Source organism: Pelodiscus sinensis, chromosome 2 (genome assembly GCF_052426305.1).
Source record: "Pelodiscus sinensis isolate ZL-2025 chromosome 2, ASM5242630v1, whole genome shotgun sequence".
Classification (NCBI taxonomy): domain Eukaryota; kingdom Metazoa; phylum Chordata; order Testudines; family Trionychidae; genus Pelodiscus; species Pelodiscus sinensis.
In genome coordinates this window covers 193127027-193152849 of record NC_143053.1, presented here as the reverse complement: position 1 = coordinate 193152849, position 25823 = coordinate 193127027, and the positions used below count along the sequence as shown (strand labels likewise).

The 25823-nt window shown below is 41.3% G+C and overlaps 1 protein-coding gene across 1 annotated transcript in view; it reads right to left on the bottom strand.

Annotated features, from left to right (window-relative positions):
* ZNF385D (zinc finger protein 385D) overlaps window positions 1–25823 on the bottom strand; it is a 518904-nt gene that overhangs the window by 108096 nt on the left and 384985 nt on the right. Inside the window, exon 6 of the mRNA XM_089776010.1 lies at window positions 21051–21161. Within this exon, the coding sequence (XP_089632136.1) occupies window positions 21051–21161 (111 nt within the window). The remainder of the gene's footprint in view (window positions 1–21050; window positions 21162–25823) is intronic.

The following is a 25823-nucleotide window of genomic DNA, read 5'->3' as shown; positions in this document are numbered from 1 at the left end:
GGCACTCATCCATAAAACTAAGCAAGACTGCCACCTGCCTTTCACACAAATAATACTCTGTCCTTCTTCATTGGGCTGCAAAAAGATCTATACATTAATTTTTAGCCAGGTGGAAAGCCACAGTGCTCACTGGATGCACCACGTAGGGAAGAAATATGGTCAGAGGGGGCACACGCACCTGGCCCTCGGCAGTCCGTGTTGGATCCTTGCTGTTGCCATTGTAGTTTAGTACTGTATTTTCTACTTTCACTCAGCAGCCATCTTGATCTTGAAAGAATGACCTTTCTGCACTTCTGTGCAGACTGGAGTTTGTATGTACATCTGAAGCCGGGCATTGCTGTCTGAAACCTGATGCTTTACCAAGGTACCCCATTTGAGTAAAAGGTTCTCCTGTGGTTTTGTCCTGCATGAGGGAAAGTGGACTACCTTTTAGCTATTGTCCCCACTATACCATCAACTTGTTGGTTCAGGCTAGTACATTTTTGCTACTGTATATTTCTAATACACCCTTGCCACCACGAGAGCCCTCCCCCAACCTCCCAGCTCCCTGCCCAGAGCCACCTGGCCTGAGCTCCTCCCACCCTGTGCCCCCCCCATACTCTCCACCCTGCCCTAAGCTCCCTACTCTTACCCTGACTCCTGTAACCCCACATCCTGCCATCAGCCCCCCACACCTCCCAGCCCCCTGCCCTGACTCCTGCACCTGAACTCTGCCCTGACCCCCTAAAACGACAAGCTTCTGCTCTGACTCTTGCACCTCTTATACCTGGGGCCCCCTGCCCTGCAGGACCCGAGCAATGCTGGGTGAATCTTCTAGTTAATACACAACTTGGAAGTGGTGCAGACAACCCTCCCCCCAGATATCGTAAGTCCTATGTCTATGAATTACATAATGAGACAATTTGCATATTTCCAAATTTATATACAATTATAAATCTCAGGAATATTTTTAAAATGTGTAAATTTAGTGCTAGTGAAAGAGATTGGCTTGACAGCATTGGTAAATAAAGCCTTCGGTTTATTCCCAGGGCAACAGCAGGGCAAGCTACCCATAACACTACCCTGCTAACATGCATAAAAAATAGGGAACCTTCCTCAAAAAGAAGGGCAAGAGTAATTCAGAAACCACAGGCCATTCATTTCTTGGCCTTCTTCTGAATCTGCTAATTAGTGCAAAGGCAGCAGAGAGTTTTTGATGTAGAAATGGGAATTGAGCCACCAAATTAATCTCAGATGGGTGCCCATTAAATATCCATAAGATGTAAACAACATTTAGCCACTACTAAAACTGGCTGGAAACATGTGACCAAGAGATGAAAGGCTCTGTAGCTCATTAGCAATGCCCTGATACAACCATCTCCAATAGGTGCTAGTATTAGAGTATCAAGAATGAAGCTGTCATTCTCAAAAGTTAAATTTATTAAACAATGTGCTGACCTACATGGAGCTTATACAGCCACCGTCTTCCACTCTGTAGACAGACACAGATATGTAAAATATCACATACGTTGCCTTCAGTCAATTATTATGATATCTAGAGCAAGAGCTACACTGCCTTAGAGAGACATATTTTTATGATTTATATTCTGGTTAATGAGAACTAACACAAAAACAAATATTAAACTAGGGAGTGGTGCCCCCAACTCACCATTCTCACCAACCCCCCCTCTCTAGGGGTAGGCAGCCCTGGCTGCCTCCTTTCCCCCTGCCTGGCCACCAGGGAGGGCCAGGCCAAGGAGTGACACTGCTGGCCTGCCCAGGCTCTCTCCCCTTAATGCCCCCGCCCCAGACAGCTCAGCCCTGGTTCTCCCCTCTCCCTGCTGCTGGGGGGAGGAGAGGGTGTTAGCCCATCTCTCTCCCCCTGGCTGCCTGGGAGGACCATGCTCGAGTCTCTCCCCAGCCCAGGGAGGGTCTGAGGATGTCCTGGCCCTCGCTCTTCCCTGGCCCTGGGATTGCCCCTGTTCTTGCCCCCTCCCTAGACCATTTTCCTCCCTACTAGCTCTGGCTCTTTCCTTCCCCCAGCTGCCAGGGAGGGGGGCTGGGGCAAGGCTGGCTCGGCTCTCCTCCAATCTCAGATATACATGAGGTGACTGGGGTGATGAAAGGGGGTGCAGAAAAGAAAACTTTGGACAGAGGGAGGCCCCCTGGATCACCAGTTGGGGAGATGAGAAAGGCTGTGTGGCTCCCAGGGCCGCATGGCTTGTGGCTTCATCCCCCCTCAAGCACAGTGGGGGGGGGGGAATAAGAGACTACACCGCTTGCAGCCCTCCAACCCCAGGAGTACTGGGGAGGGGGAAAGCCATGTGGCTCCCCGACTGTGTGGCTCATGACTTTGGCCCCCTCTCCTGGAGCATCGCAGGGTGGGAGGGAGGAAGAGGAAAGGCTAAGTGGCTCACAGCTTCACACCCCCACCAGAGCATGGAGAAGAGGGGTTGCTCTGGGGCCTCCCCAGGCTTCTGGGGGCAGCTGAGCACTGAGGAAAGAGGAGCGAGGAGAGAGGAAAGGAAGGAGGGAGGAGGCAGGTAATCACATCACTCTCATCCTGCAGGAAAAGATTTTTTAATATATAGAGAGATAACATGCAAATATACTCCCAAAATACACAGTGCTGCCTAACAAAATTATTTCAAGAATTACAATTATTTCAGGGTTAACTCAAACTAATTTAAGAGAGGGCCATAGATTAGCTAAAACAAAGAGAAATAGCCTACATTGATTGGTTATTTAGATTACAAATTCAAGCACTCACAATTGTGGTGGAAATGGGCACTGAGTCCAGGATCTTTTGTTAAAAAGCACAAGACACTTGCACTTGAGCTAAAAAGAAACTGGTTTCAACTGTAGGTTGTGATGTTCTATGCGGACCATCCCTTTGATCAGCAATGGGCAACTTAGGCTGGTGAATAGGCTATATGAATGGCCCTCCTTCACCTCATTGTGCCGCAGGATTATTGTAACCGAGACAGTCTCTTAAGATAGGGTGATTTTGCTAATTGTGCTTGCTATCTTGAATTTGCAAGATGGGCCAAATCAAGCATAACAGCACTTTGAATATGGAGGAAATGCATGGCTCTCACAGCTAATGTTGTGTGTAATCAGTTTGCACCTCACTTCTTGTACCTTGCTTAATACGTGTGTCATTTTAGCAATACTAGTAGGAAAAAACTGTGCCGATGGAAACCAGCAGAATCGTGGACAAAGTGAACAAAATCTCGCATGGGCCACACATAGAACCCCGATGGGCTGCTGATTGCCCATCACTGCCCTAGATGGGGACATGACAAACTCTGCCAGTATGTTATGCAGCTATTTCTGGAAAAGTTTAGAGATCCAGATTTCTGGTTCTCCTCATGGCTCAGAAAGCACTATTGTGTTGTCTAACAATAACGATAACAGACAGTATAGCCACATATACAGATTTAATACATTCATTTTGAAAGGCAGCGTTACTGAGTGGATTTGACTTTGTTTTTGCTCTGTTTTACAAATACGACAATAGAGAGGGAAGCATAAGGATACGTTAGGCGGAACTCAGAATAGAACTCAGGTTTCTACTATGGCAGTTACCTAAGCGCTATGAGGCCTTGGCCAGGAATGAAAACTGGGAGCTACCTATCAATATGAACAGTATCCAATAGAAGAGATGAGACCAAAAATGATATTCTCCTGGCTCCTGACACAGGATCTCTCCCAGTATACTACAGAGAATTCTGTGAAACTCTACCCCTAAGATTTTACCTCAGCTGCAGGCAGATATGACAAGATTGCCAAATATATCTGTGTCATGTGAGATACGTGACATTTGGCAGATAGGTTGCAAAACCATTTTCATGGGGCAGGCCATTGGACAGTACTCAGCTCCAAACGTTGGTTCTGCCAAGGCTCACAAATATCCATTAGAACTGCAGATGTGGCTTCACGACTGTCTTTCCAGCTTAGCACTTATTGTTACAACATTATGTTTTGTCCCTTCCCTTCCCTCCACCCCATAAGCAATGAATTGAGTTTTTGGTCTTTAATTTAATCAATCTTTCTTCAATTTCTTCTCACTATGACAATTCTAGCTTCGGTGTTACTGCCCTATGTTTTCCCCCAAAAATGGAACTGTATTCCACTCTACATATAAACCAGATATTGCCTACCAGTTTAGAGGTTTAAGATGAATTCGTGCCGTTGGGGTTCTTATATATGGTAAGCTTAATGGATTCCTTCAGGCAGAAAACCAGCCAGGGGAAGGGCTTAGAGCTCGCATGTAAAATCATGGAGCCTGCTGGTCTGAATTTCCCAGTAGGGCAAGCAGCTCTCAGTTGGGGATGAATTTCATCAGCAGCTGATCAGTTTATTCAACTGAATGGGAACATTACTTTGAGACACCCTAATGTAGCTTTACAACTTATGCAAGCTGCAGGAGTCAGAGCCTTCAAGCCACCCTCACTAAGCAGACCACTACACTGGTCCCAGAAGTCTTTTCAGTTCATTGCTTATTACTGCAAAAGCCTGCAGCAGAATTCAGCTATAGGAATCTCTGTTCCAATTAGTTGCACACCCTTTGTTGTTTACAGCTAAGGTTTTTTTTTTTTTTTAGAGTTAGGGACTACAGACTGAATTAGCTGGGAATCTGGACACTAAAGTAATTATAAGGGTGCACCTCCTGCCTTTTAAAACATTCATAAAAGGGGTGACCCTAGAGCAAACATTAAACACAGAGGGGGAACAGTACTCTTGTTTGTAGTAACTTAACTGATTCCAAATTGGCTCAAGGGCTGGTTCCCTCATTTGTATCAGCTGAGCCTTTACTGATTAGGTCTGCCTGAAATATTTATATATGCAAAGGAAGGATCACAATAAAATGGATCAAGCTCTGACATGAATAAAAGGATCACCAGACTATTCCTCTATCCTGTGTAGTGCTGTTACCAGAGAATTATAAGCAAGAATTCTGACACTGTCCCCAGCCAAAGGACCTCAAGTGCCAATCCATCACTCATCAGTTGGAAAATGCATCTTTTGCACATGCTGAACATGCTGTGGTGAAACTAAAGGCCACCCATCTCCTGCAGGCAATTCATGTTTCAATACACAGTACATTGAAAGGTAGTCACTCTCTGTTAGCCCAGCAGTTTGACAAAATTCTGGCATGTTAGCTGCAGTTATAATCAGTCTTTCCTGGTTAGAACAAAAGTACTCATTTTATACTTCATACACAGCAACTGGCGGGACCTCCTGTCTTAAGACAGAGAGGTCATGCCTGCATAACACTCTCTCAGATTCCATGACCCTGGACATTAAAAACATATAGATGGAAATCAAAGATCATAACCGATAACCATTCAGGCTATAACTCCCTAGTGAGAGTCACTTACATCTGCCATTGCTCTGTCACCTTGCTACAAGTCTGGCACACCTACATGTTTTTTAATAACCTTTGCAGACACTGACTTTCAAACAGATTTCATGGCTTGATTTTTTGTTAGATTGGGAAAAAAATACAGAACTATTTCACTTTCAGTTCCAGGGGATACTGCAATTTGTGTCTCTGAATTAAAAAACCTGATGGACATACACGCTATGTTCATTTTAAAAACCTGTTTTAATAGAGCAAAATGATTTAATCATGCTAGATGTGCCTTTGTGTGCACTCTTCCCTAGAGCAACATTGGAAAATAGTGAATTGAAAGGCTGTATCTGCATTAACATTCACCTTTATAAAAGATTCAATATCATTGCAGGGGAGGGGAGAATAACAAGTCATTCTCTTCAGAAAATGTCCCATCAAAGAATAATTAAGAGAATAACTTTGAATCCTTGTGGTTCTGAACATAGTGTTGCGGGAGGTCCAGGGTACTAGCTAGAGACAGAGCTGCTTCTAGCTCTAGTAGGGCTGCCTCACCTCAGTGGCTAAAGTGGCCCTGGGCTAGCTAGTTCTGACCTTGAGCCTCTTCTCCCTTCTGTATACACATACACACCGTCTCTCTGCAATGTCAGCTATTCCCAGTATTTCAGAAAGCACTTCATCATGATTGATTCCCAGATCCTGTTGTCTATTCCTCAGTTTGCTCCTTCTGTCCAATCTGAATCATTTCTGGGATGTCCCATTTCTGCCAGAATCTCACTATTTCTAAAAATGTGCTTCTCTTTCCTCCTGATTCTCCTTCTCTGCCTTTCTTCTCCACCTGCTTTGATAATTCTGCTATCCTTCCATTCTCCCTGATTTATAACTTTGGTTTCATCTCTGACCGACTCTTATTTTTCTCCATCTCTTCTACCTCTTTTCACTCTTTTAGTAACATTAAATCTGATCATTTCTTATATATACATCTGCTAAAACAACTGCTCATGTCTCCCTCATTTCTTTCATTACCTGTCAGCACAATCACTTATGGAATTCACTACTGTTTTCCTATCTCTTACCATATGACATTTAAGTTCCCTGCTCTCACCTTCAGTGTCTTATTTAAAAAAGTGTCCTATTAAAAAAATTGTTTTTTCCCTAATTTCCTCAAGCCTCTACGTACCATCATCCAGTCCTTTTGCTTGAATGCACCCATAGACTCTTCCACAATATTAGTTTTTGTCATGCTGCCCCCTATACTTAAATTATTTCCTCAGTTGCTGCCTATGAAATCTCCTGTCATTCAAAGGTCTCTTTAAAACCAGCTGCTTTCAGGAAACTTTCCTTCCCTTCTCACTTCATTAATAACCTCTCCCTGTCCGGCCATGTCTAAATTGCTATTTCATGTCTTGTATCTTATAATGTAAATGCTTCAGGGCAAAGATCATGTCCATGCTATTTGTCTAATAAGTCTTTTGTATATTTACAGTATTATATCAATGATTTTGATAACTATTTTACTTCTTTAACTCTCCCTGTATAAAAGGACTATAGTACTCTCTGGTAGTAGTACCATGTACTACTGTTTACAATAGTGCTGTACCAATTTTAGGACCATCCTTGTACAAATATGTTGATCTTATTAATTCAGATTTCCTTGAGACACAACTGCCTATTATATCTTCTGTTGTCTGACAATTGTTTGCTGATGTCGATAAACAGCAGAAAGAAATAAGAAGTGAACATTGTACTCATTTTCACTTGGGACCTAAAACATTATTGCGCTGACATTTGGAAGTAAAGAAAACAATAACCAATACAGCCTTAGCTGGATATCCAATCTCAAAATGGTTAATTCTCATTAGAAACTCAGGTAATAAGAGTTCTTGCAACAAACAAATACTCTCTTTTGGTTAGTCATGGGGTCCACTCATCTGTGACAATTCTCATTCACTCTGCTATTGAAGCTATTGAACCGTAAGAGATAAGTCACTGATTCTCACCCTTACCATCATGGCCCAGGATCATTCCCAACATCAGCTAATTTTGATTTTGAGAATTGGATTGCTGCTTCTGGCAATGGTACAGTAACTATAAAATCCACACCAAGTACAGCTACTTGTAGCTCAAAATATATGTACTTTCTTCAGTCGCACCACCCCCACCAAAAAGTACACATATATACAAGCTGCAAAAAATATTGCCTAAACTTACATCATGATAATCTGAGAAATGTTTTTTTTTTTAACTATCTGAGCTTGTAGAAAACCTATAGCACTCCTTTTTTGTGTGACATCTGCACTCTTCACACCACATTAGCCCACCCTCAGCCTTTTGTCAGTGGTGAGGATCTTCAAGGAAGGCATCCACATTCTTTGTACCTAAGGGAGATGGCCTCTGTACTAGATCCCAATAGACTCACATGTCAAGGGACATTGGGAATGGTTCATCATTACAGGGCTACTGTATCTGTTGTGCAAAATATTGACAGGAAGGGAATATGGAGGGGCACTAACCACTACGGTATCCTCAAGGTTTCACACAATATTCCTCCAATAGTGATGGAGATAAAAATTTCAATATACTCCCTATTTTCCTGTATCTCCAAACACTACTATACACTTATTGCTGTTTCTCAATATCCAATTTACCATTAGAATTGACTTTATGGAACCGTTTATCACCACATACAATTTTGAAATAAAAATCACATTACAGAATAAATTGACAAGCAATGACAGCAATCTGGTGGTAGACTGTTTGACTAGAATTATATTAGTCAGTAGAAATCAAATAACTATTCAGCAGTAACAGAAAAATTTCTGTTACTTGAATGATAATAAAGAGTGATGGATCTATGGAAGGGTAATACAGATTGATGGATCACGTAAAATAATAATGCTGCAGTGCACTGATATTAATTATTAAACTGTGAAAATAAACAGTTGTGTCACTCTGGAAGAAGAATTTCTGAATACAGGATCAAATCCTGTACTAAGCAAGAGGTATTCAAAAAGACAAAGCATAAAAAATGAGCCTGTTTGAGTGATTATTTGATTTATAATTTAGTACTTTTAGTATAAATTTTAAAAGATACAAAACAAAGCCTCTGAGTGAATACTCTGTAGTTTTGATATTACTGTATATATCATTGGTCTATTAAATGATGACATTTGACTGTATTTTGTACCATTGTGTCGATTAAGGTGAGAGATAATAATGTTGAACGGTCTGGATCTAATGAAAAGATAACACTCTCTATTTGTTGGCATAGCTCTGTGCAATAAAGCAATATATCACTGTCCTGAAATGCTAGAAGGAATAGGAAAATGAGCTTTTTGCTAATTAAACCCTTTATACAAAAACATGACTGCTAATCAAATCTTCATTATTCCATAGTCTCATATTCTATTTTGTTTTTCATTTACACTTGATCTGAACCTTTTAAATGTCATGTTTACAGGCTTCCTTGGAACTGTTCTTTTTTATACTATAGAAGGAAAAAAATTGTGGTAAGCAAGAACAAATAATATCCCTACAATAAGAATGTCTGTGAGTTGAAATAGTGTGGCAACATTAATTTATATCTGGTGAGTCTGGAATCTAATTTAAAGTGAAGTATAAAGTACTTAATCAGGCCAAGTTACATCATATTGATAACAACTGCTAATACTCTATTACAAGCAAGAAAATGTATTTGGCTTTAGAAACACAAAAGGAATGAATTTATTTATTTAAATGTGGCATGGAATGTAAATAATATTTCCTTTCAAAAAATGAAAGACATGTTTAACTTTAAAGCCCTCATTACTATGAAGTTAGTTACTCAACCACTTAAAATAAACCAAATATTAAAAATAAATATTATCCCAATCAAACCAAAAGAAAATTCCCAGGGAACGTATTAAAAATTGATAGAATGGCTCTTGCAAAATTTCTGGGCAAAGTTATGCTAAATTACTTCTCAGCAAAGTACCATGTAGCCATTTAATTTGTGATTCATATAATTTTAATTACTGCAATATTTGTACAATCAAGTGAAAAAAGGTACAACATAAGTTGTTATTTAAAAACTAAAATGATATTCTTTTAATTATCTAGGCAAGGATCAATTGAATTTACAAGGATTATCTTCATAAAAGGAATAATACAATCAAAGCTAGAATTAACAACTGCAAGGAGACCCAAATGTAGATGAAAGTACTTTTGACAAAAGCCTTAAAGGCAAGTGATTCTCCCATCAAGGGATGATTTTCACGAGTCTCCAGGTGTAATATTATGTGCACTGATGAGCTGATCAACAGAACAGAACTTCTACCCAGCTGTAATCAAGAGTGATTGATGGTTGGGACAAAAAAGTTGATTATCATGACAAGTCTACTGATGCAGAGAAAATAAGATGTGCTGGGGAAAGGATAAAACCTGTTCAGAGTCTACCTTCTGAAACCTTTATAAAGAATATGAGGAAACATTTTGCTCATGCAGATAGCTCTAATGCAAATGAACCAAGAGTAAATTTACTATGCAACTGTACCTGCATTTGTTCCATCACTGTACAGTGAAATATATCTGAGCCCAACAGAGACTAAATCTTTACATTTACAAAGCATAATTTAAAGATCAATCTGCTCTGCATCAGTGTGTCAATTATCTATGAAAGCAACAGTATGTTTGTACCTACAGAATCTGGCCAAGGTTTTCAATCCATGTTCTGAAAGACAGGATTTCAAAGGCAATGGGAGTGTCACATAAGAATGCCATACTGGATTCAGTCCTGATAATGAGCCATGCCCCTTCATTTTCAATTCAGATCAAAACTTAAAGGAGCAGAGGCAAGTCACCCTCACAGGCATTGTTCAAATATGTGTGGAGGGGGGGCGTTTACTTGAATACATAGCTCTTTAAAAATGACTATGGCATTCCATTTCTACAGAGGATCAAATTCCAGTTGGTGACTAGACTGAAGATAGGCACATATAACAGTAATATCTCACCAGCATGTCCTAAGAGTGTAATAAACTTTTCAAGTGTTAAGAATGCAGGACCTAAGGAAGGGTCAATCCTACAGGTTCTTAGGTGAGAATTTAGTTCATAGAATACAGTAAAACCTGTTAGTTATTGTCACCAAAGGGACTGTTCTTCTGTTAGTTATATTAGGAGGTTGCACAGTGCACTGTGATGAATATTTCCAGAACTCTCACAAGGATGACATTTTCCAAGCCATCAAGAGAAGTGTCCAGAGTTAGCAGAAGACTATTAGAACAGATGTCACTGAGGCTAATAGAGGAGTATAATCAACCAATGTCGATTATAGACCAACTAGTAAAGAGCATGTTCAAAACGGATATGGACACTATTTCAAGGGATCACTGTGGATTACAACTGCTAACTGATTTTGAAGAAGACATTTCTATACCACACAAGATACTGAAGCATTCTCTCTTAAGATTTGAGTTCGTTCTCCGGGCTACAATATAATATATAACTCTCTTCACTCACATTGTTCTATCCTCAGTGAGCCCCTAGAAAAGGTGAAGCATGGTGAGCTACATACAGAAATATATGAAGAAGCAAAAAGCAGGAGGACAAATTAAAGGGAAATGAAGTAGATAACATTGGTCATCGAGATGCAAAATGTGTGGCTAGTGCCCAGGACTACTAGCCCTGTGCTTCGAGAAATTCAATAAACCAAAGTAAGTATGGCACACTGAGTAACAACAATGCTGCTTTCATTGTTTTTTAAGGTTTTTGAGTAACAACAGTTAATTTCAAACAAGAGGCAATTCAACCCCCTTTTTAGGCAGCAGCTAACATCCTACATGGTAATAACTTCATCACTTTGAGGGAAGCAGACCCTTTTAACTTTCATTGCCTGGATGTGTTTAAATGCGGTATGGTGGGGTGTGGGGTAGAAATTCTGTTATCTCAGACCTTCTCCTTTTTATATTAACTCCTCCAACTGCTCTCTCACCTTAGCCTTTCCCTCTTTGCTGTCTTGCCCCTAGCAATTTTAAGACCGTTTGAGCCCAAGCATGAACTGAGAGCCTGGCCTATCAATAGTTTCTTCTTCAAAGGGCAAATGCTGCAGCCTCTGAGATCTGTGCTAGGGAAGCAGAAACCTTTGAAAGCAATTCATCTTCATACTCCCCAGTTAGAAGGATGGTCATTAAAAGACACATTGTGTGTTTAAAGTTTTGCCAATTCTGGGTAGCTAAACAATTAGAAAAGGAAGCCTCTGCACTCTCAGAGATTTCATAGCAGAACTCTTGCCATTTTTGAAAGATCTCATACTTTTGCAGAGCACTGTTGCTATATCAAAGGAACAGCTCTTTGAAAAGCACCAACAGGACAGGCAGAATGAGGAACAGGAGAAATCATTCACAGAGGCTGGCTCACTGTTGCCTGGAATGAATATAAGGTGTGACAGACTGCTGGCTAAGCCAGAGCTCTGCTACTACAGCCTGGCTGAAAAGGCTGATTACAGCCAGCTGAGGAAGCCCAGGACTGAAGGGCTAATGAAAGCAGCTGTGGGCCTCATTAGCCAGAGGGCTATATAAGGCAGCCAGAGGGGACGTGAAGGGTGAGGAGCCAGGAGGTGGCTGAGTTTGTGCCCAAGCCAAAAGGAGAGGCTGGCTGAGCTTGCTACAATCTACAACTCTGTAAATAAAAGGTAGTGGGAAGCTGACAATAAAAGACAGGGGTGACTGCACCAGAGAGGGTCTCTGGCTGATTTGTGGACCAGAAGGGCTATGTCTACACTTGTGGCTTCTTGTGTGAGTAATATGCAAATGAGGCCAAGTGTAGAATATTGCTGAGCCTCATTTGCATACCTAATGAGACACCATTTTTTTCAGAAGAGGCTCTTGCACAAGAAGGAAAGTCTATACTGCTCCTTCTTGTGCAAGAAAACCCCTCTTGCACAATGCTGTTCTTCCTGAAGAGGGTTTTTCTTGTGCAAGAAGGAGCAGTATAGATGCTCCTTCTTGTGCAAGAGCCTCTTCTGAAAAAAATGGTGGCTCATTAGGTATGCAAATGAGGCTGTGATATTCCATGCTTAGCCTCATTTGAATATTACTCATGCAAGAAGCCACGAGTGTAGACATAGCCAAGGTGTCCCAGGGCAAGGGGCTTGAGTGAGGACCTTGTCACAAAGGGCAATTACACTCTACTTTCCTTGATACAGTAATTATTAAACAGTATCACTATGATTCACATATAGCTGAAGCTTCAACGCAGAACCCCAGACTGACTAGGCTCTGCTCATATCAGGAAGGTTCACCTCTGCAGTATCCGTGGCAGTGTGGACATTTGACTCCACTACATACCTACAAGAAGAGTCTGACTCCATAAGTGGAGAGTGATGTTTGTTTGGTGAGGGGCTGGTGGTGGTGACCTGGCTGAGTGACAATGACAAGGTCAACGAGTGGAACCAATAGCACCTTTCTCTATTTCAACACGATAGTGAGCTGTCAGCTGACCTACAAAGCTACTAGCTTGAAAATCTCTTCCCATCCCTAGGGAAAAGGAAAGCCCAAGGATGGTGATGTGACAAAACCCCTCACAATATCCCTATCATCATCCTGAGAAGCAATACTTGGTGTGGGTGGGATGTTGCTTTGTGCATATCAAAGCCATCCCTATGCAACAGTAACCTCCACATTTCCTGCAAGGGCAGAGAGGAGCATTGGGTTCCAGGAGAGCTGATGGATGGAATGAGGAGGGTATTTATATGAGCATACTACCTTATGGGATCTCTGCAAGAGCCAGCCACAAGCAACTGAGCATTTTTGTGCCCCACATTTCACTGGATTTTATTAGGCAAGAGACAGGCATACCCTGTGATTTTATCCAGAAAATTCAGCTCTAATAGCTTCATGAATGTTGTTCCTGAATGTTTTATCTCCATACTAAATAAAAGATGGTGCTTCACTGAACAGATGTAGCACAGAACAAAAAATGTGCAACCCCCAGGCCTGAAGCAATTAAGATACAAAAATCTGGGCTTATTCTCACTGGAAAATTTGCTCTAATGTACATACAGATGTTTTATTCAATATTACATCTGTTTCCATTGGGCCTATCCATTGTCCACCACCTGCAGAGCATCCATACTGATCCATGGTTGAGTATGATCATAACTGGCCATGATCCTAATTAGAGAGCAACCTTCACAAATTCTTATAACCACTGGAGTACCACTGACCTCACTGAGATGCTGGGCAAGCATGAAGATCTGGATTCCTGCAAGGATCAGGGTCTAATAGTAGATTCAAAGAGCAAGGATTTTGCTGTTATGCTACTGAAGGACACAAGAAGAAGAAGAATGTGACAGTCAACAAAGGAATGTTGCCCTAAGGACATTTAAATTTGTGCTTAGTGGCTTGCAGTAGATGGCATATGCCTCTATATAATCATGACTGAGTCTGAAAGGTGTTTATTAGAATGACAATAAAGTCTCACTTATTTATACTGAGAAAGGGTTCTTAATTTAAAGGATGCAATCTAAAAAAAATAAATAAACCAGAATAGTAGGAGTAAGTAGAATACAACTAATTCACAGAAAGGATGATAAACATGCGGGTAAATACCGCATTAGATTACTTCAGCAAATAGGTAAACATATTTAAACACTATCAAGATTTATAGCCAAAGGAAAAGTGAATTGAACCATAGTAGCTGTGAAAACAGTAAAGTTGAATTCTCAATAACCCTGGCAGAAAAAGGGTATTACCGAGATTGGCCTTTTTCTGTTCCCAATGGGGTGATAAGGCCCAGGCTATGTGACCCATCATGTACATAAATTCTCAACTACGTATTTATCCAAGCAAATATGCATATTTAAAGAGTGAATATGAATAGGTCCTGCCCACTGACTGGGGCTTTAGAAATCTCTGCCCAAATCTGCTATATATTTGAAAGACTTTGACTGTCTGTTTATGTGCTTGTTCAAGAACTCCTCCGAAATGGTAAGAGCTAGGACCAACAAATTCAGTATGCAGCTTCCTCTTATCATAACTTAAGCAATGGAATGGTTTGGTTGTGCCATGAAAATGGGATGTTCCTGGATGGGATTGCTTCTCATCAAACCAGACAGAAAAGGGAATTACTAGGCAGATGAAATGAGCTGGCTGGTGCGTGCCTCCCCATCCAGGACTCCACTAGTGCCAAGCCTCCCACTCCCTAGGTACCTCTTGGGAGGAAGAGCATGGAGACTGAAGCTCCTCCCCCACAGATTCATATGGGGACACTGATCCATTCATCAGGAAGCAAAGGGAAAGTGCACAGTTTGCTTCATTCCTCATTCTGGCTGGAGAGCACAGGGGGCAGACGAAACTGGACCTGTCCCAACTGTGGGGCATGCACCCCTCCACGGGCTATGCCTGCTGAAGCTGCAGTGGTCATGGACAGGCACTTCTCACCTGGCTCCACACAGCTGTAGTGAGGCAGCCTACATACTGAACCCCTCATCCCCGGCCCCACCCCAGAGCAGCGATTCAAATGAAATATGTAAATTTACATTTTATTTTAAAAAACAAATAAAAACTAATTGAGTTAAGGACCCAAGCAACACAGGGTAAATCTTCTACTATCTAATATTTCAGCATGCATTGTAGCTGTAGTCATGTCAGTCCCAGGATTGTAGTCAGATAAGGTGAGTGTGGTTGTCAAAAAGCTTGTCTCTGTCTCTAGCGGAAGTTGGGCCAAGAAAAGATCTTACCTCACCCATCCTAGCTCCCTAATATTTCAGTGGTTATACATTTCAACATTTTCTAATAAAAGATCCCCAAATAAAGTTTTATTTAGTATCCATCTGCCATTCCACCTTCTAATTTACTATTACTGATGAGTAGTATGCCAAAGGCTGTAAACTAGGAACAAACAGCACAGACAAAATAAGATCCATCCTTATTCTCTATGCAGTCTCCTGGATTAGGATTTGTGAGCACAAACTACTGTGTCAATTTAGAATCCTGTTAACATCAACTGGCCATCAGAGATCTGTGTTGGCAGGATTGGGGTGATATTAAAGTGAAGGGCGGGGGAGGGAGGAAGATGATTGATAAGGTCTCTCTGACAAATGTTCAGACCACGATTTTCAAGAGAGCTGTGCTACTGTTGCAATTTATGCTCAACAATTTTTTTTCTGGCAAGCGTATTAGGAAATCCCTATATATTTGATCATAATGGCATTTTAGTGCTATGCAGACATCAAAATTCCTACCCAGTCTTACAACACAAGGGAAACTGGATGATCATTCAGAGATCTCCATAAAGAAGAGGAGTTTTACATAACCATTGAGCTAGTTAACACGCCATCACTGCTGATTTGGTGACCTTGGCAAAATAAGACCTGCCTTACTCAAGATAACGACTAAAATGGTGGGGAAAAAATAGAAAAAACTTGGCTTAAGGAAAATTTGTAAAGTAATCATTCCTTGCTACTTTTGTGCAGGTAGGTCCCAAACCAGCAAGCATTTAAGCACGTGTTTCAAAAAGCCCATAAGCAGTCTCACTCAGAGCTGGTTTTAGGCAAACCATGCGGTCACCTGGCATTTTCAAGGGCCAACCTCCCGAATTCTCCCTCCAGCTTTCCCTGGTTATTCCCCAACCCTTTTTTTTCCCTCCTGGATGGTGCTTAGTACAGTAGACTTCCGATAATCCGGAACCTATGGGATTTAGGTGGTGCCAGATTATCAGATATGCCGGACTATCAAGAGGTACTATAAGCAGGTGTTCTTAACCCTTTTTATTGTACATACTATATACAGTATACTGTAATGTTTTAGTTTTTTTAAGCCTTTTTTTGCCCTTTTTGCTCAGTTCAGCTGCTGCCGCTGTTACCTTGTGACTCATTTTTTGCCGAAGCTCACTCACTAGGCTCTAGCCATTTTGATGCCGGACTATCGGGAGTGCCGGACTATTGGATGCTGGACTATTGGAGTTTTACTGTACTGTGATCACAATCCAGAAAGATATTTAAGCATGTATTTAGTGTCACAGACTTAATGGTCCTAACCCCATGTTAAAGCCAAGCATGTATTTAACAGTTCTTTTGAATTGGCACCAAGTACTCAGACAGTGAGCACAACTGACCTCTTGGGCCACTAGTGTGATTACAGCTCAGCATGTGCTTAAGTGCTTTCTTGGAATGGCACCGTGGCAAGAATGAAGATATTGATGTGACCTTTTCCTGTATGGGACGAAAGGAATGTAGTGACCTTGCAACCTGAAAAAAAGCCCTTCTGCACTAAAAGAAATCTATCAAAAGAGGAAGACAATTTGGCTTCTGGGACCAAAATTAAAACAACCCCAAAGAGCAGTTTTACTATAAACATTTCTATAGTACCCTCCTATAGTAAGTAAACAGTGTTTCTATTCATTACTTGATGATAAATCCCTTTGCTGCGATCTAAAAATAAAGTTTTATTGGTAGAATGGCCAGGAAGGTCTAACTCTCAGAATTGAAAACTATTTGTTGTTTTTATGTCTTTAAATTACACTCCACAAAATGTGGTGTGAAAGTTAAGGGTAGGAGTGTTCAGTGAGAGAAAATGTTTATTCAAAAGAGAAGAGAAACTTGCTATAGGTGTAGATCTGCCATTGCCATATTACATTACTACCAAGCTTCCTTTCTGAGGGCAACCTTTCCCCCAAACTGTCACATTTTTGTCTACATTGCCTCTGGAAGCAAGCCTCCTAGCTTGGGTCTGCAGTCTTGGGAGTAGTGCAAGGAGGCTGGGGAGCAGCAGGGGGTGCTTGAGAGCTCGAGCTCCAGCCCAAGCCACAACATCAAAGCAGCATCGACACAGCTGTTTTTAATCCACTTGCATGAGTCTGTGAACTTCTGCCAGGAAGCTCGCTCCAGATGCAATGTAAACATAACCTTACTCTGCACCTCTTATGCCAAATATTGAAAGAAATTCAGACTTACCCATGGGGCGGTGGAGCTTTTCTGTGCTCATTCCATTCACAAGCCTGATTAGTTCTTACCATAGCATAATGAATTACTGAATACGTACCAGTGTTTTTAAAGCCACAGTACAACAATTTCTATAATTCAACAATGATAAGAATACAAGAACGGCCATTGTATGTCAAACCAATGGTCAATCTAGCCCAGTAGCCTCTCTTCCAAGAGTACCAGATGCTTCAGAGGGAATGCACAGGGCAGGACAATTATTGAAGTGATCCACCCCCTGTCACCAACTCCCAGCTTTTGGGATGCGAAAAAAGAATATCACAACGATACCCAAAGCTTTGAGCCTTGGTGGACCAGAAGGAAGAGATATGACTCTGAAGAAAAAACCATTAGGTAACAACAATTCCATTAAGGGCCCTGACCTCTACCTCAGTCACAGACACTTCAGATGCAATAAAAAATAGGAGAATATTCAGGAGAAGGATGAGATAAGTAGACACATCCTTCCTTCCTTAAAATTCGTGGCATTATCCAGTTTGGGATCACACAATAGAGCATCATCTTGTGGAAGGATGCTTCTCCAGAGACCTGAAATTCAAGACTGTAGCATTTAAAGGTGTTATGACATGACCAGGCATCTGCTTTACAGCTGTCTTTCCAAAAAGCTACTGTCAAATGTTTATTTGCAGCTGCACGTGCCTCAGACTGAGACTATCCATTGCATCATCCATTTTTAATCTTTTAAATTATTCTTCCTAGCTGCAGAAGAGGAGGAAGACTATAAAAGCACATCCAGACATCTGTGTGCTAGCATTGGCTCCCAGTGACATATTGTTTGCTTCCCTGATAGCAAAGATGTTTTATATCAGATTTCAAATGGTTGTGTGAACAATTTCATCTGAGGAAAGCCTACGTCCAATCAGCTGGAATATGTCTCAGTTCAGGGACCACTCTGAGTCGAGTGTCTGCCAATGACTTTTACCAGTACAATTGTGTGTTCTGTGTCCCTTTTATGTGGGCCATCTGGATGCAGAGTATGTGGCAGTCTTCCCAGGAAAGGATGCATTTCATCATTACAGTGTTGAGACTTGAGGTTTTTGTTCCTGCTTGCAGATTAATATATACCACATCATGTTGTCTGATTCCACCAGGACATGCTCCCTCCTCAGAACCTGAAGGGCCTGATTGACTGATGTGATCATTAGAGTTAATGATTCTCTAAAGCCACATTGACTTTGCCAATGCCCTCCTGTGTCACTATGCCCCAAGTGAGACCCCCATCCTGAAAAACTTGGTGTCCACAGTAGGATTCCAGAGTTTGGATTATGAAAGCAGGATCCTAGATATACTGTTTTCACTCATGGAGAGGCCAGATAACTCTGAATGTATTATTACCCAGGGACGTTCTTAGGATTTATGGGGCCCTGTAAAGGACTATTAAACTGCCCATATGCCCAGAAGCAGACTGAGGTTGGGTGAATGACAATATTTTTAGAAATGTGATTTTATAATCTTCAGCAACATACTAATAAAATATTTTTAAAGCACATTTTTAAGCTAAGATCCTGTAAACTAACACAATACATTCAGTATATCGCTGGGATTTGCAAATGCCTATTAAATGGCTTCGTTAACACTTGAATGGCTCTCTCTCAGTTTTGATGTCTGCTCATAGGTCTGACAGTTTTTTTCACTTTTAACTTAACTAGAGTTTCTCTGGAGAAAGCAGAGCTACAGAACAGGGATAGGAAGAGGCAGGTGGGTGAACATGAAGACCCAGTGGTGCCCCAAATTTCTGGATGCCTTATGCAGTTGTATATTCTGTGTATAGGTAAGAAAGGCCCTGTCTTTACCCATCTTTGCATGGGAATAGTTCCAGGAGTGTAGGACAAAGCTCTTGTATGTATGCAGGGAATAATCTATGCATGAAACTAGGAGATCCACAGCTGTAAGTAAAGATGAATGCCTGACACTCAGTTGACAATGAAGATTATTGTCTAGATCTCGTCAACAGGAAGACACTAGGCTTCCTGGAATTTATCCTACTCCCTATTGAGCAACATGTACTGAAAAGATTTCTGATCCCTTCTTAAAATTTACGACAAACCTGCATTATTGAAGCAACAAGCAGTTCTCTGAATTACTTCTCATGAGGAGGTCCTCGGGAATAACACTTCGACAAGTATGGTAGCTAAGAATAGGCACCTACATTTTCCAGCCTATTATCACTACCAACACTGTTGTGAGCACATTGGAATTGGATAGCAGATCAAAAGTTAGCCTATTTTATTGGTAGGGCTATTTTACTAGGCAAACAAATGAAACTGTCAATGACCAGGCCTGCTTGGAACAGGCTGATAAGTTTCTGCCAAATCCACTCATGTGAGAGAGCCTCCAGGAGGGATGCAGTGCCAATGGAAGAGAACATTTTGTTTCTATGAACCTGCAGTATTCCAGGGCTTGCCAGCTAAGCCTCTTTCCTTTGTCAGGCACTTCCCAATTCCGTCTACATGCACCTTCAAAGGATAAAAGAAGGGGATTGGATCGGAGATGTTTGTTCTTGGCTTCAGTCTGTTCATCCTCTTCCCTCTGCCTGGATCTCATTAGCATCTCCCACCTGCTTTCTTTTAAATAAGCCTTTGTAACGAGCCTTATCTGTTCCTTCTGACTTGGGAATAAGAGCTCTGTTTCCTTGGGAGAGGAACTGGATCTTAGGGTGGGTAATGTGAATCAGGAACACTTTTGACATTTTTGTTTGTATTGTGTGGTCTGTGTCCCCTCAGATATCCTTTCTTTTTTTTAGTGGGGGATGTTTTGTGTCTTAGCCTGTGTGAACCCTATGTGCTGTTCACTGGCTAACATATAAATGGAGAAGAAGCACAGGAGTACTTTTATAGAAAGAGCCCAGATCTTGGAAAGAAGAAAGGATAGCAAATTCCTTGCCCATTATTATCCACTTATGAATATGGAATGGGAAGCTAGAACTTTTTATTTCATTTAGAGGCTGATTGAACCAGTGGAAAGGATGGTGGGATATTTTGATTTATCTCTGAAAAATAGGTAAGGATGGATCTCATCTGTCATGTCCTAATTTCTACAGATGACTCACCTGCCTTATGGAGGTGTATGGGGAGGAGTTCAGGATAGAGTGTGAGGGTGTGGAAGTTCCAACAAACCATCTAGACTCTGAGCTTCTTCTCCTTACAGTGTGAGAGTCTGCAGGCTGGGAGCAGTCCCCTCCACCTCCCATCATTTGGCTGGGAACGAGGTGGGGAACAAAATAGTGAAAGTAGCCTTTGTTTACTAGGATTGCAGCAGATAGGACAGGGGCACCAAACTGCCACATCTGTTTATGCTATTGTAGGTACAGATTTTGGAGCATGGGCAGAAGAGGTACAGCCAAGCGTTATTAACAATGCTGAAGTGCCTCCGGTGTTTAAAGGAAAAATAATTGAGCCAAAATATCTTGTACTGGTGGAAGCATTGGGATCTAGATATTACATTGATCCTTTTAAAGATGATGGATCAGTCCTGCCCCTACTGATACTCTGTGCAGAACCACCAACATTTGTAAACTTGCACGAATGGAACTGAGAAGAGACTCTGAGTGACTGTGTATAAAGTACCAAGTAATTGGTTCTGTGTGCAGTGCCCTGCAGACTCATCTACTATGGATCCACAGTCTAAAATCATTATATTTCATTTAAACTCAAATTAATACACACAGAAAAAAGACTCATTGCACATCCAGTGTAGTCCAAAGCATATTTTTAAACTAATACAAAATAGTAAACTTACATCAGAATTAAATCTCAGCTGGCAAATGTTGCATGATATGATTTGCTTTCTTCGATGAGGGAGAGGAACCCCAAATGTATGATTTATTACAGCTTTCTGAATTGGATCCATCTGTAATGAGAGAGAAAAAAAGAGAAATAAAAGCTTTTCTGTTTCATTGGAAGGCTGCCTATGCCACTTATGGCATTAAACAGAATCTGGTCAGTGCCAATCCTTAGCTCACATCATAGGAAACATTATTTTTATTCGGTGACACTACGTTTCTCTTTCTTTTTCTATTATTATTGCTGTTTTTTACTGAACATAAAAAGGGGGAAAAAATGTAATTAGCAACCCTGAAAAGCATTTTTTTGGCTACTATTCATTCCTGTCTCACTTCACTGTTTCAGTGTTCTTAACTGAACATGTTTACCTATCAGCATGCTAATTTATACTTTTACTTTGAAAAAAATAGCAGAGTAAAATTAATACAGGTGTAAAAAAATAAAATAAATATCTGGGGAAAATAAAAAAAGAGTATGAAATGAAATGTAAATGAGGATGTATAAACAGCTCTATACAATGAGTGTTTAGCTGGCTTTGCATCATGGCAGGATCCCCAAATATGGCAAAAATCTTCAACATTATCTTGGGTTCCAGAAATGATCCTTTTATAGGAGGCAATTTCTGTCAGAGTCAGGGTACATTTCAAAACATCCTTCAAGAGTCTGAACATTGTTTATCAGCCATTTAAATAATCATATTATCAACCATTCTATCCCTCGTTGAGAGAACACGTCTTTCCTAGTCTCCAGAACAAAGCCTGAGTAAATGGGCTTTGCATAAAGAATTTCAATAGGCAACTGAGGGGAGTGATATCCCACTTGCCCCTCCAGGCTGCTGAGTGCAGTGTAGTGTTTAATACATGGCTATAAGAGCATCTACAGTACCATATTTACAATCCTTCCATTTCAGTCAGTTCTTTATAACCATGCCCCCACTAGCTGTCCTCCAGCTTCACCCCTTCCCTCTACTGTCTCTCTTACTTCCCTGACAATCCTCTTTGCATACCCACCACAGAAGCACAGCTCCAATGGAATCATGAGAGAGAGGGAACATTTCCAACTATTGCTGTTCTTTGAGCCCTCCCAAAGGAGCCATTGCCACTGCAAAGGGTACTTTGTGCGAAAGGCAAAATAGGCTTTTTTGGACAATCTTCACAAGGCCAGAGTGGGATATCCCAACGTAACCTCCTGTATAATCCAGGAATATGGCAGAGGCCTTTAATGCAAAGGCAGATCAGTGCCTTTTCCCCATGCAAGTGGTGAGAACTTGGAACAAAGGAATCACTCTGCACGCTAATCTGGGAAACACAGTTTGGGTCATGGTTTTGGTGCCATGGTTAGCTCCAACAGGCAGCCAATTTTATGGTTCTGTTTCAGCATTGGCCAAACGCATGAAAATCCTCATTCTGCAGGAGATTCTGCTACAACAACTGATTTTGCAAAGTTTCCACTATTTAGGATGTAGCAGACTTGCATGTTTGCAAGTCTTGTAAGGAATCTATCATTTAAATTGCAGCAAGGGAGATTTAGGTAAGACATTGGAAAAAAGACATCTTAACTGTAAAGGTAGTGAAAAGCACTAGAACAAATTGCCTAGCAAGACTGTGGAATCTCCATCACTAGAGGTTTTTAAGAACAGGTTAGACAAACATTTGTCGGGAATAATCTACAGAATACTTAGACGTGCCTACATGCGGGAGATAGGACTCGATGACCTACTGAGCTCCCTTAAACTTGACCTACACTAGGACTTTATTTTAAATTAACCCCCTTAATGTCAAATTTATAAGTGGAGAGTCCACACTACCAAACCCATTATTTCAAAATAATGGGCCACAAAATTCAAAATCTGTACTCTTGCTTTTCATCAAGTGTAATGTTAATTCTGAAAGGGCTATTTTGAAATAACATTAGCATGGATACTGGTGCCACTACCTTGAAATAATGACTCCCCAGAGTAATTCAAACTAATTACTCACCATGCTTCCTGGGGCTGTAAATCCGAGGTGGCACAACCACATTAACGGAGCCTAGCTCGGACTAATTCCAAAGCTTCCCTGTAATGTGGGCACACTAGTTTGAATTTGTTAAATTGGGAGTTATTAAGTTGACTTTAGTAATTTTGAAATAGTTTCCTAGTGTAATCCTACTTTTCTCTGATTCAATTATTTAGGTCCAAAATCTCACAAAACTTGTTCATGAGTTTTCAGCACCATTGCTTAAATAAATTTCCACAAACCTACAGGTCATAGTTGTCATGACTCTTCCTCTTTTGACAATAAGCATTTGCTAGCTATATTTTTAAAAATTAAAAATAACTATTGTGACAGGGCAGGTTAAAGGGCTTGATAGAAGGGGAGAAAGGCTGCTGTGGAAAAACAACAGCAAAGGCCCTTGTTAATTAGGAGCAGCTGAGGCAGGACACTATAAATCAATTAAGGGCCAGGTGAGCTGACCTCAGGCTGCCATGGGACCTCTTTAAGAAGTTTCCCAGTGCAGGAGGGTGAGGAAGAGTGGAGAAGGAGTTTGGAGAGAAGAGGTGGAGATAAACTAACAAACAACTGATAAGGAGAATCAGAGAAACTGAGCCAAACAACACCATCACTGCCAAAGGCTTCAGGGTGAGGTGAGGAGCTCTGACAAGGAGCGTTTAGAAGCTCCATTCCCCTCCAGGTGGCCAGAAACTTCAGCTGGTGGCTGAGGAGGACTGTTTACTCAGCGCCGTCTGGTCAGGGACATCGGTCCCAACATCCCTTTGTTTTGCCAAAGGACAGAAGGCCAAAGGCCAAGAAAAGACAAGTGGGACTTGTGACACAGCCCCTAAACTGCGGGATAATGGACAGAACAGATTTCTAGGATCCAGGAGTGGGGCTGACACCGGCACACTATATAATAATTCATGAGCTATTCATTTACGCAACTGGTAATTTTCATCTTTGAGGCATGTTGTTACAGGGCGGCACACAATTGTCATCTGAGTCATTGAACCTTTAGCCATGATGCATTCAATACTTAGATTATGCAATTTTTATATTTATCTTCAGAAAATAAATCTTTTCCAAGATAATGCTTCTGTGGCGCAGTTGCTTCTCATAAAGCAACATAAGAACAAATTTGATAAATGCAGGATTGGGGCTTTGTCTTTGAATAATTAATAGGGAGGCAGAACCTTTTATCTCTTGACTCAAGCAAGCCCCCTTGGCACAATAATAAGGCATGCCAGGGCTGGGGTGGAGGAAGAGGATGTGAAGCGAGAAGGCCAGCTCATCTGACAGCAGACTTTGAGGAATTGAAAGCAGCCTCTGCTCCTACAGCGGGCTTGTCTTAAGGCAAGAGCTGTTCAGGAGATCACTTCCTATTGAGGCCCATTTTGAGGAAAAGCAGGTTCCAGCAGCAAAGTATTACTCTGGAATTAGTGCTACAGATACTTGCCTGTGAGCACTGAACTGAGCCATAGTCTATTGGAGGTATCTGAAAGAAGACTTTTTCCCTGGACTCCCATGGACTCAGTTGAAAGGCTGAATCTCCTACAACCAGACCCTCATGGACTGACCCTATGACAGCTCCTGTAAACAGTGTGTGGGGAAACTGTCAGCTTGTGCTAGCCCTGTTAGATTTTGCTGACCAAAACCTAAATATCACATGGGTTTGTACCATGCCCAGCACAATAGAGCTCTGAACCCAAATGGGGCTTCTATTTTTCACTGTAATACAATGTACAACAAGGGTTAGTCTGGTTATATCAAAGACTATAATGACAGCATACTATGGCACAACGTGATGATGTCACACTTGCATCTAACTTGTGTGTTGCAATTTGTCATGCTGTAACATCGTGTTTGAAAAGTCCATGTTCCGGAATATAGTACAGAACATAGCAGGAGAGGGGCAGCTACATGGGGAAAGCAAATAGCCAGTAATAGATTGGCAATTTAGGAGTCCATTCCTGAGTGGTGCAGAGAAAAAGAAGACTTATTTGCTTGTGCCACCTAATTTCCATTACTAGAGCATGACGTATGCTTTGGCTGAGATTACTGCATTTCATTGGTGTAGAGGCTTTGGAAACTGTGGTGTGGATACGTCTGTGCAAGCTGGGAATCACACCTACCAGCCTAAATATAAACCTCAAGTAGACCCGCTGACAGGAGGAGGAGGTTGACAAAAGAGGCAGTTGCCCCAGGGCTCAGCATTTCTAAGGCCCCTGACCCTCTTTCTTACTACAATAAAAATAACTATTAACTGAAATCTCATTTTTTTGAGTTCCGTAACCTCAATCCTTTAGTCAGTAACATTTTAAATAAAGTTGGACCTAGAATACCAAAAGAAACATTAGTATCAGTTTTTGTAATGTATAATCCACAGGCCCATTAGAGAAACTGGTTTCGTCTGCCAACAGGAGAGGATCACAATCAGTGGTTTAGCAAGTGTAACTCACACACCTTCTGGGTATGGTGTACTGTCCCAGTTAGGGGCATTGAGACCATTTACACAGAGAATAATGAGTCTGCTCTACAGCAGCGCCAGTTGGCATTTTGCTCATGTGGTAGAGGCTCATACATTAAGCTCCACAGGTCCCAGATTCAATTCTGCCTGCAGATGACCAGGGTGTGTTGGCATTACACAAGCATAGCTTTTCTAACTCTTCTGCTCAAATTGTAATGAGAGTGTTAGGTTCTAAAGCAGATTAGATAGTTTGTCAGCAGCTTTCCACGTCTCAAATATGGGCATA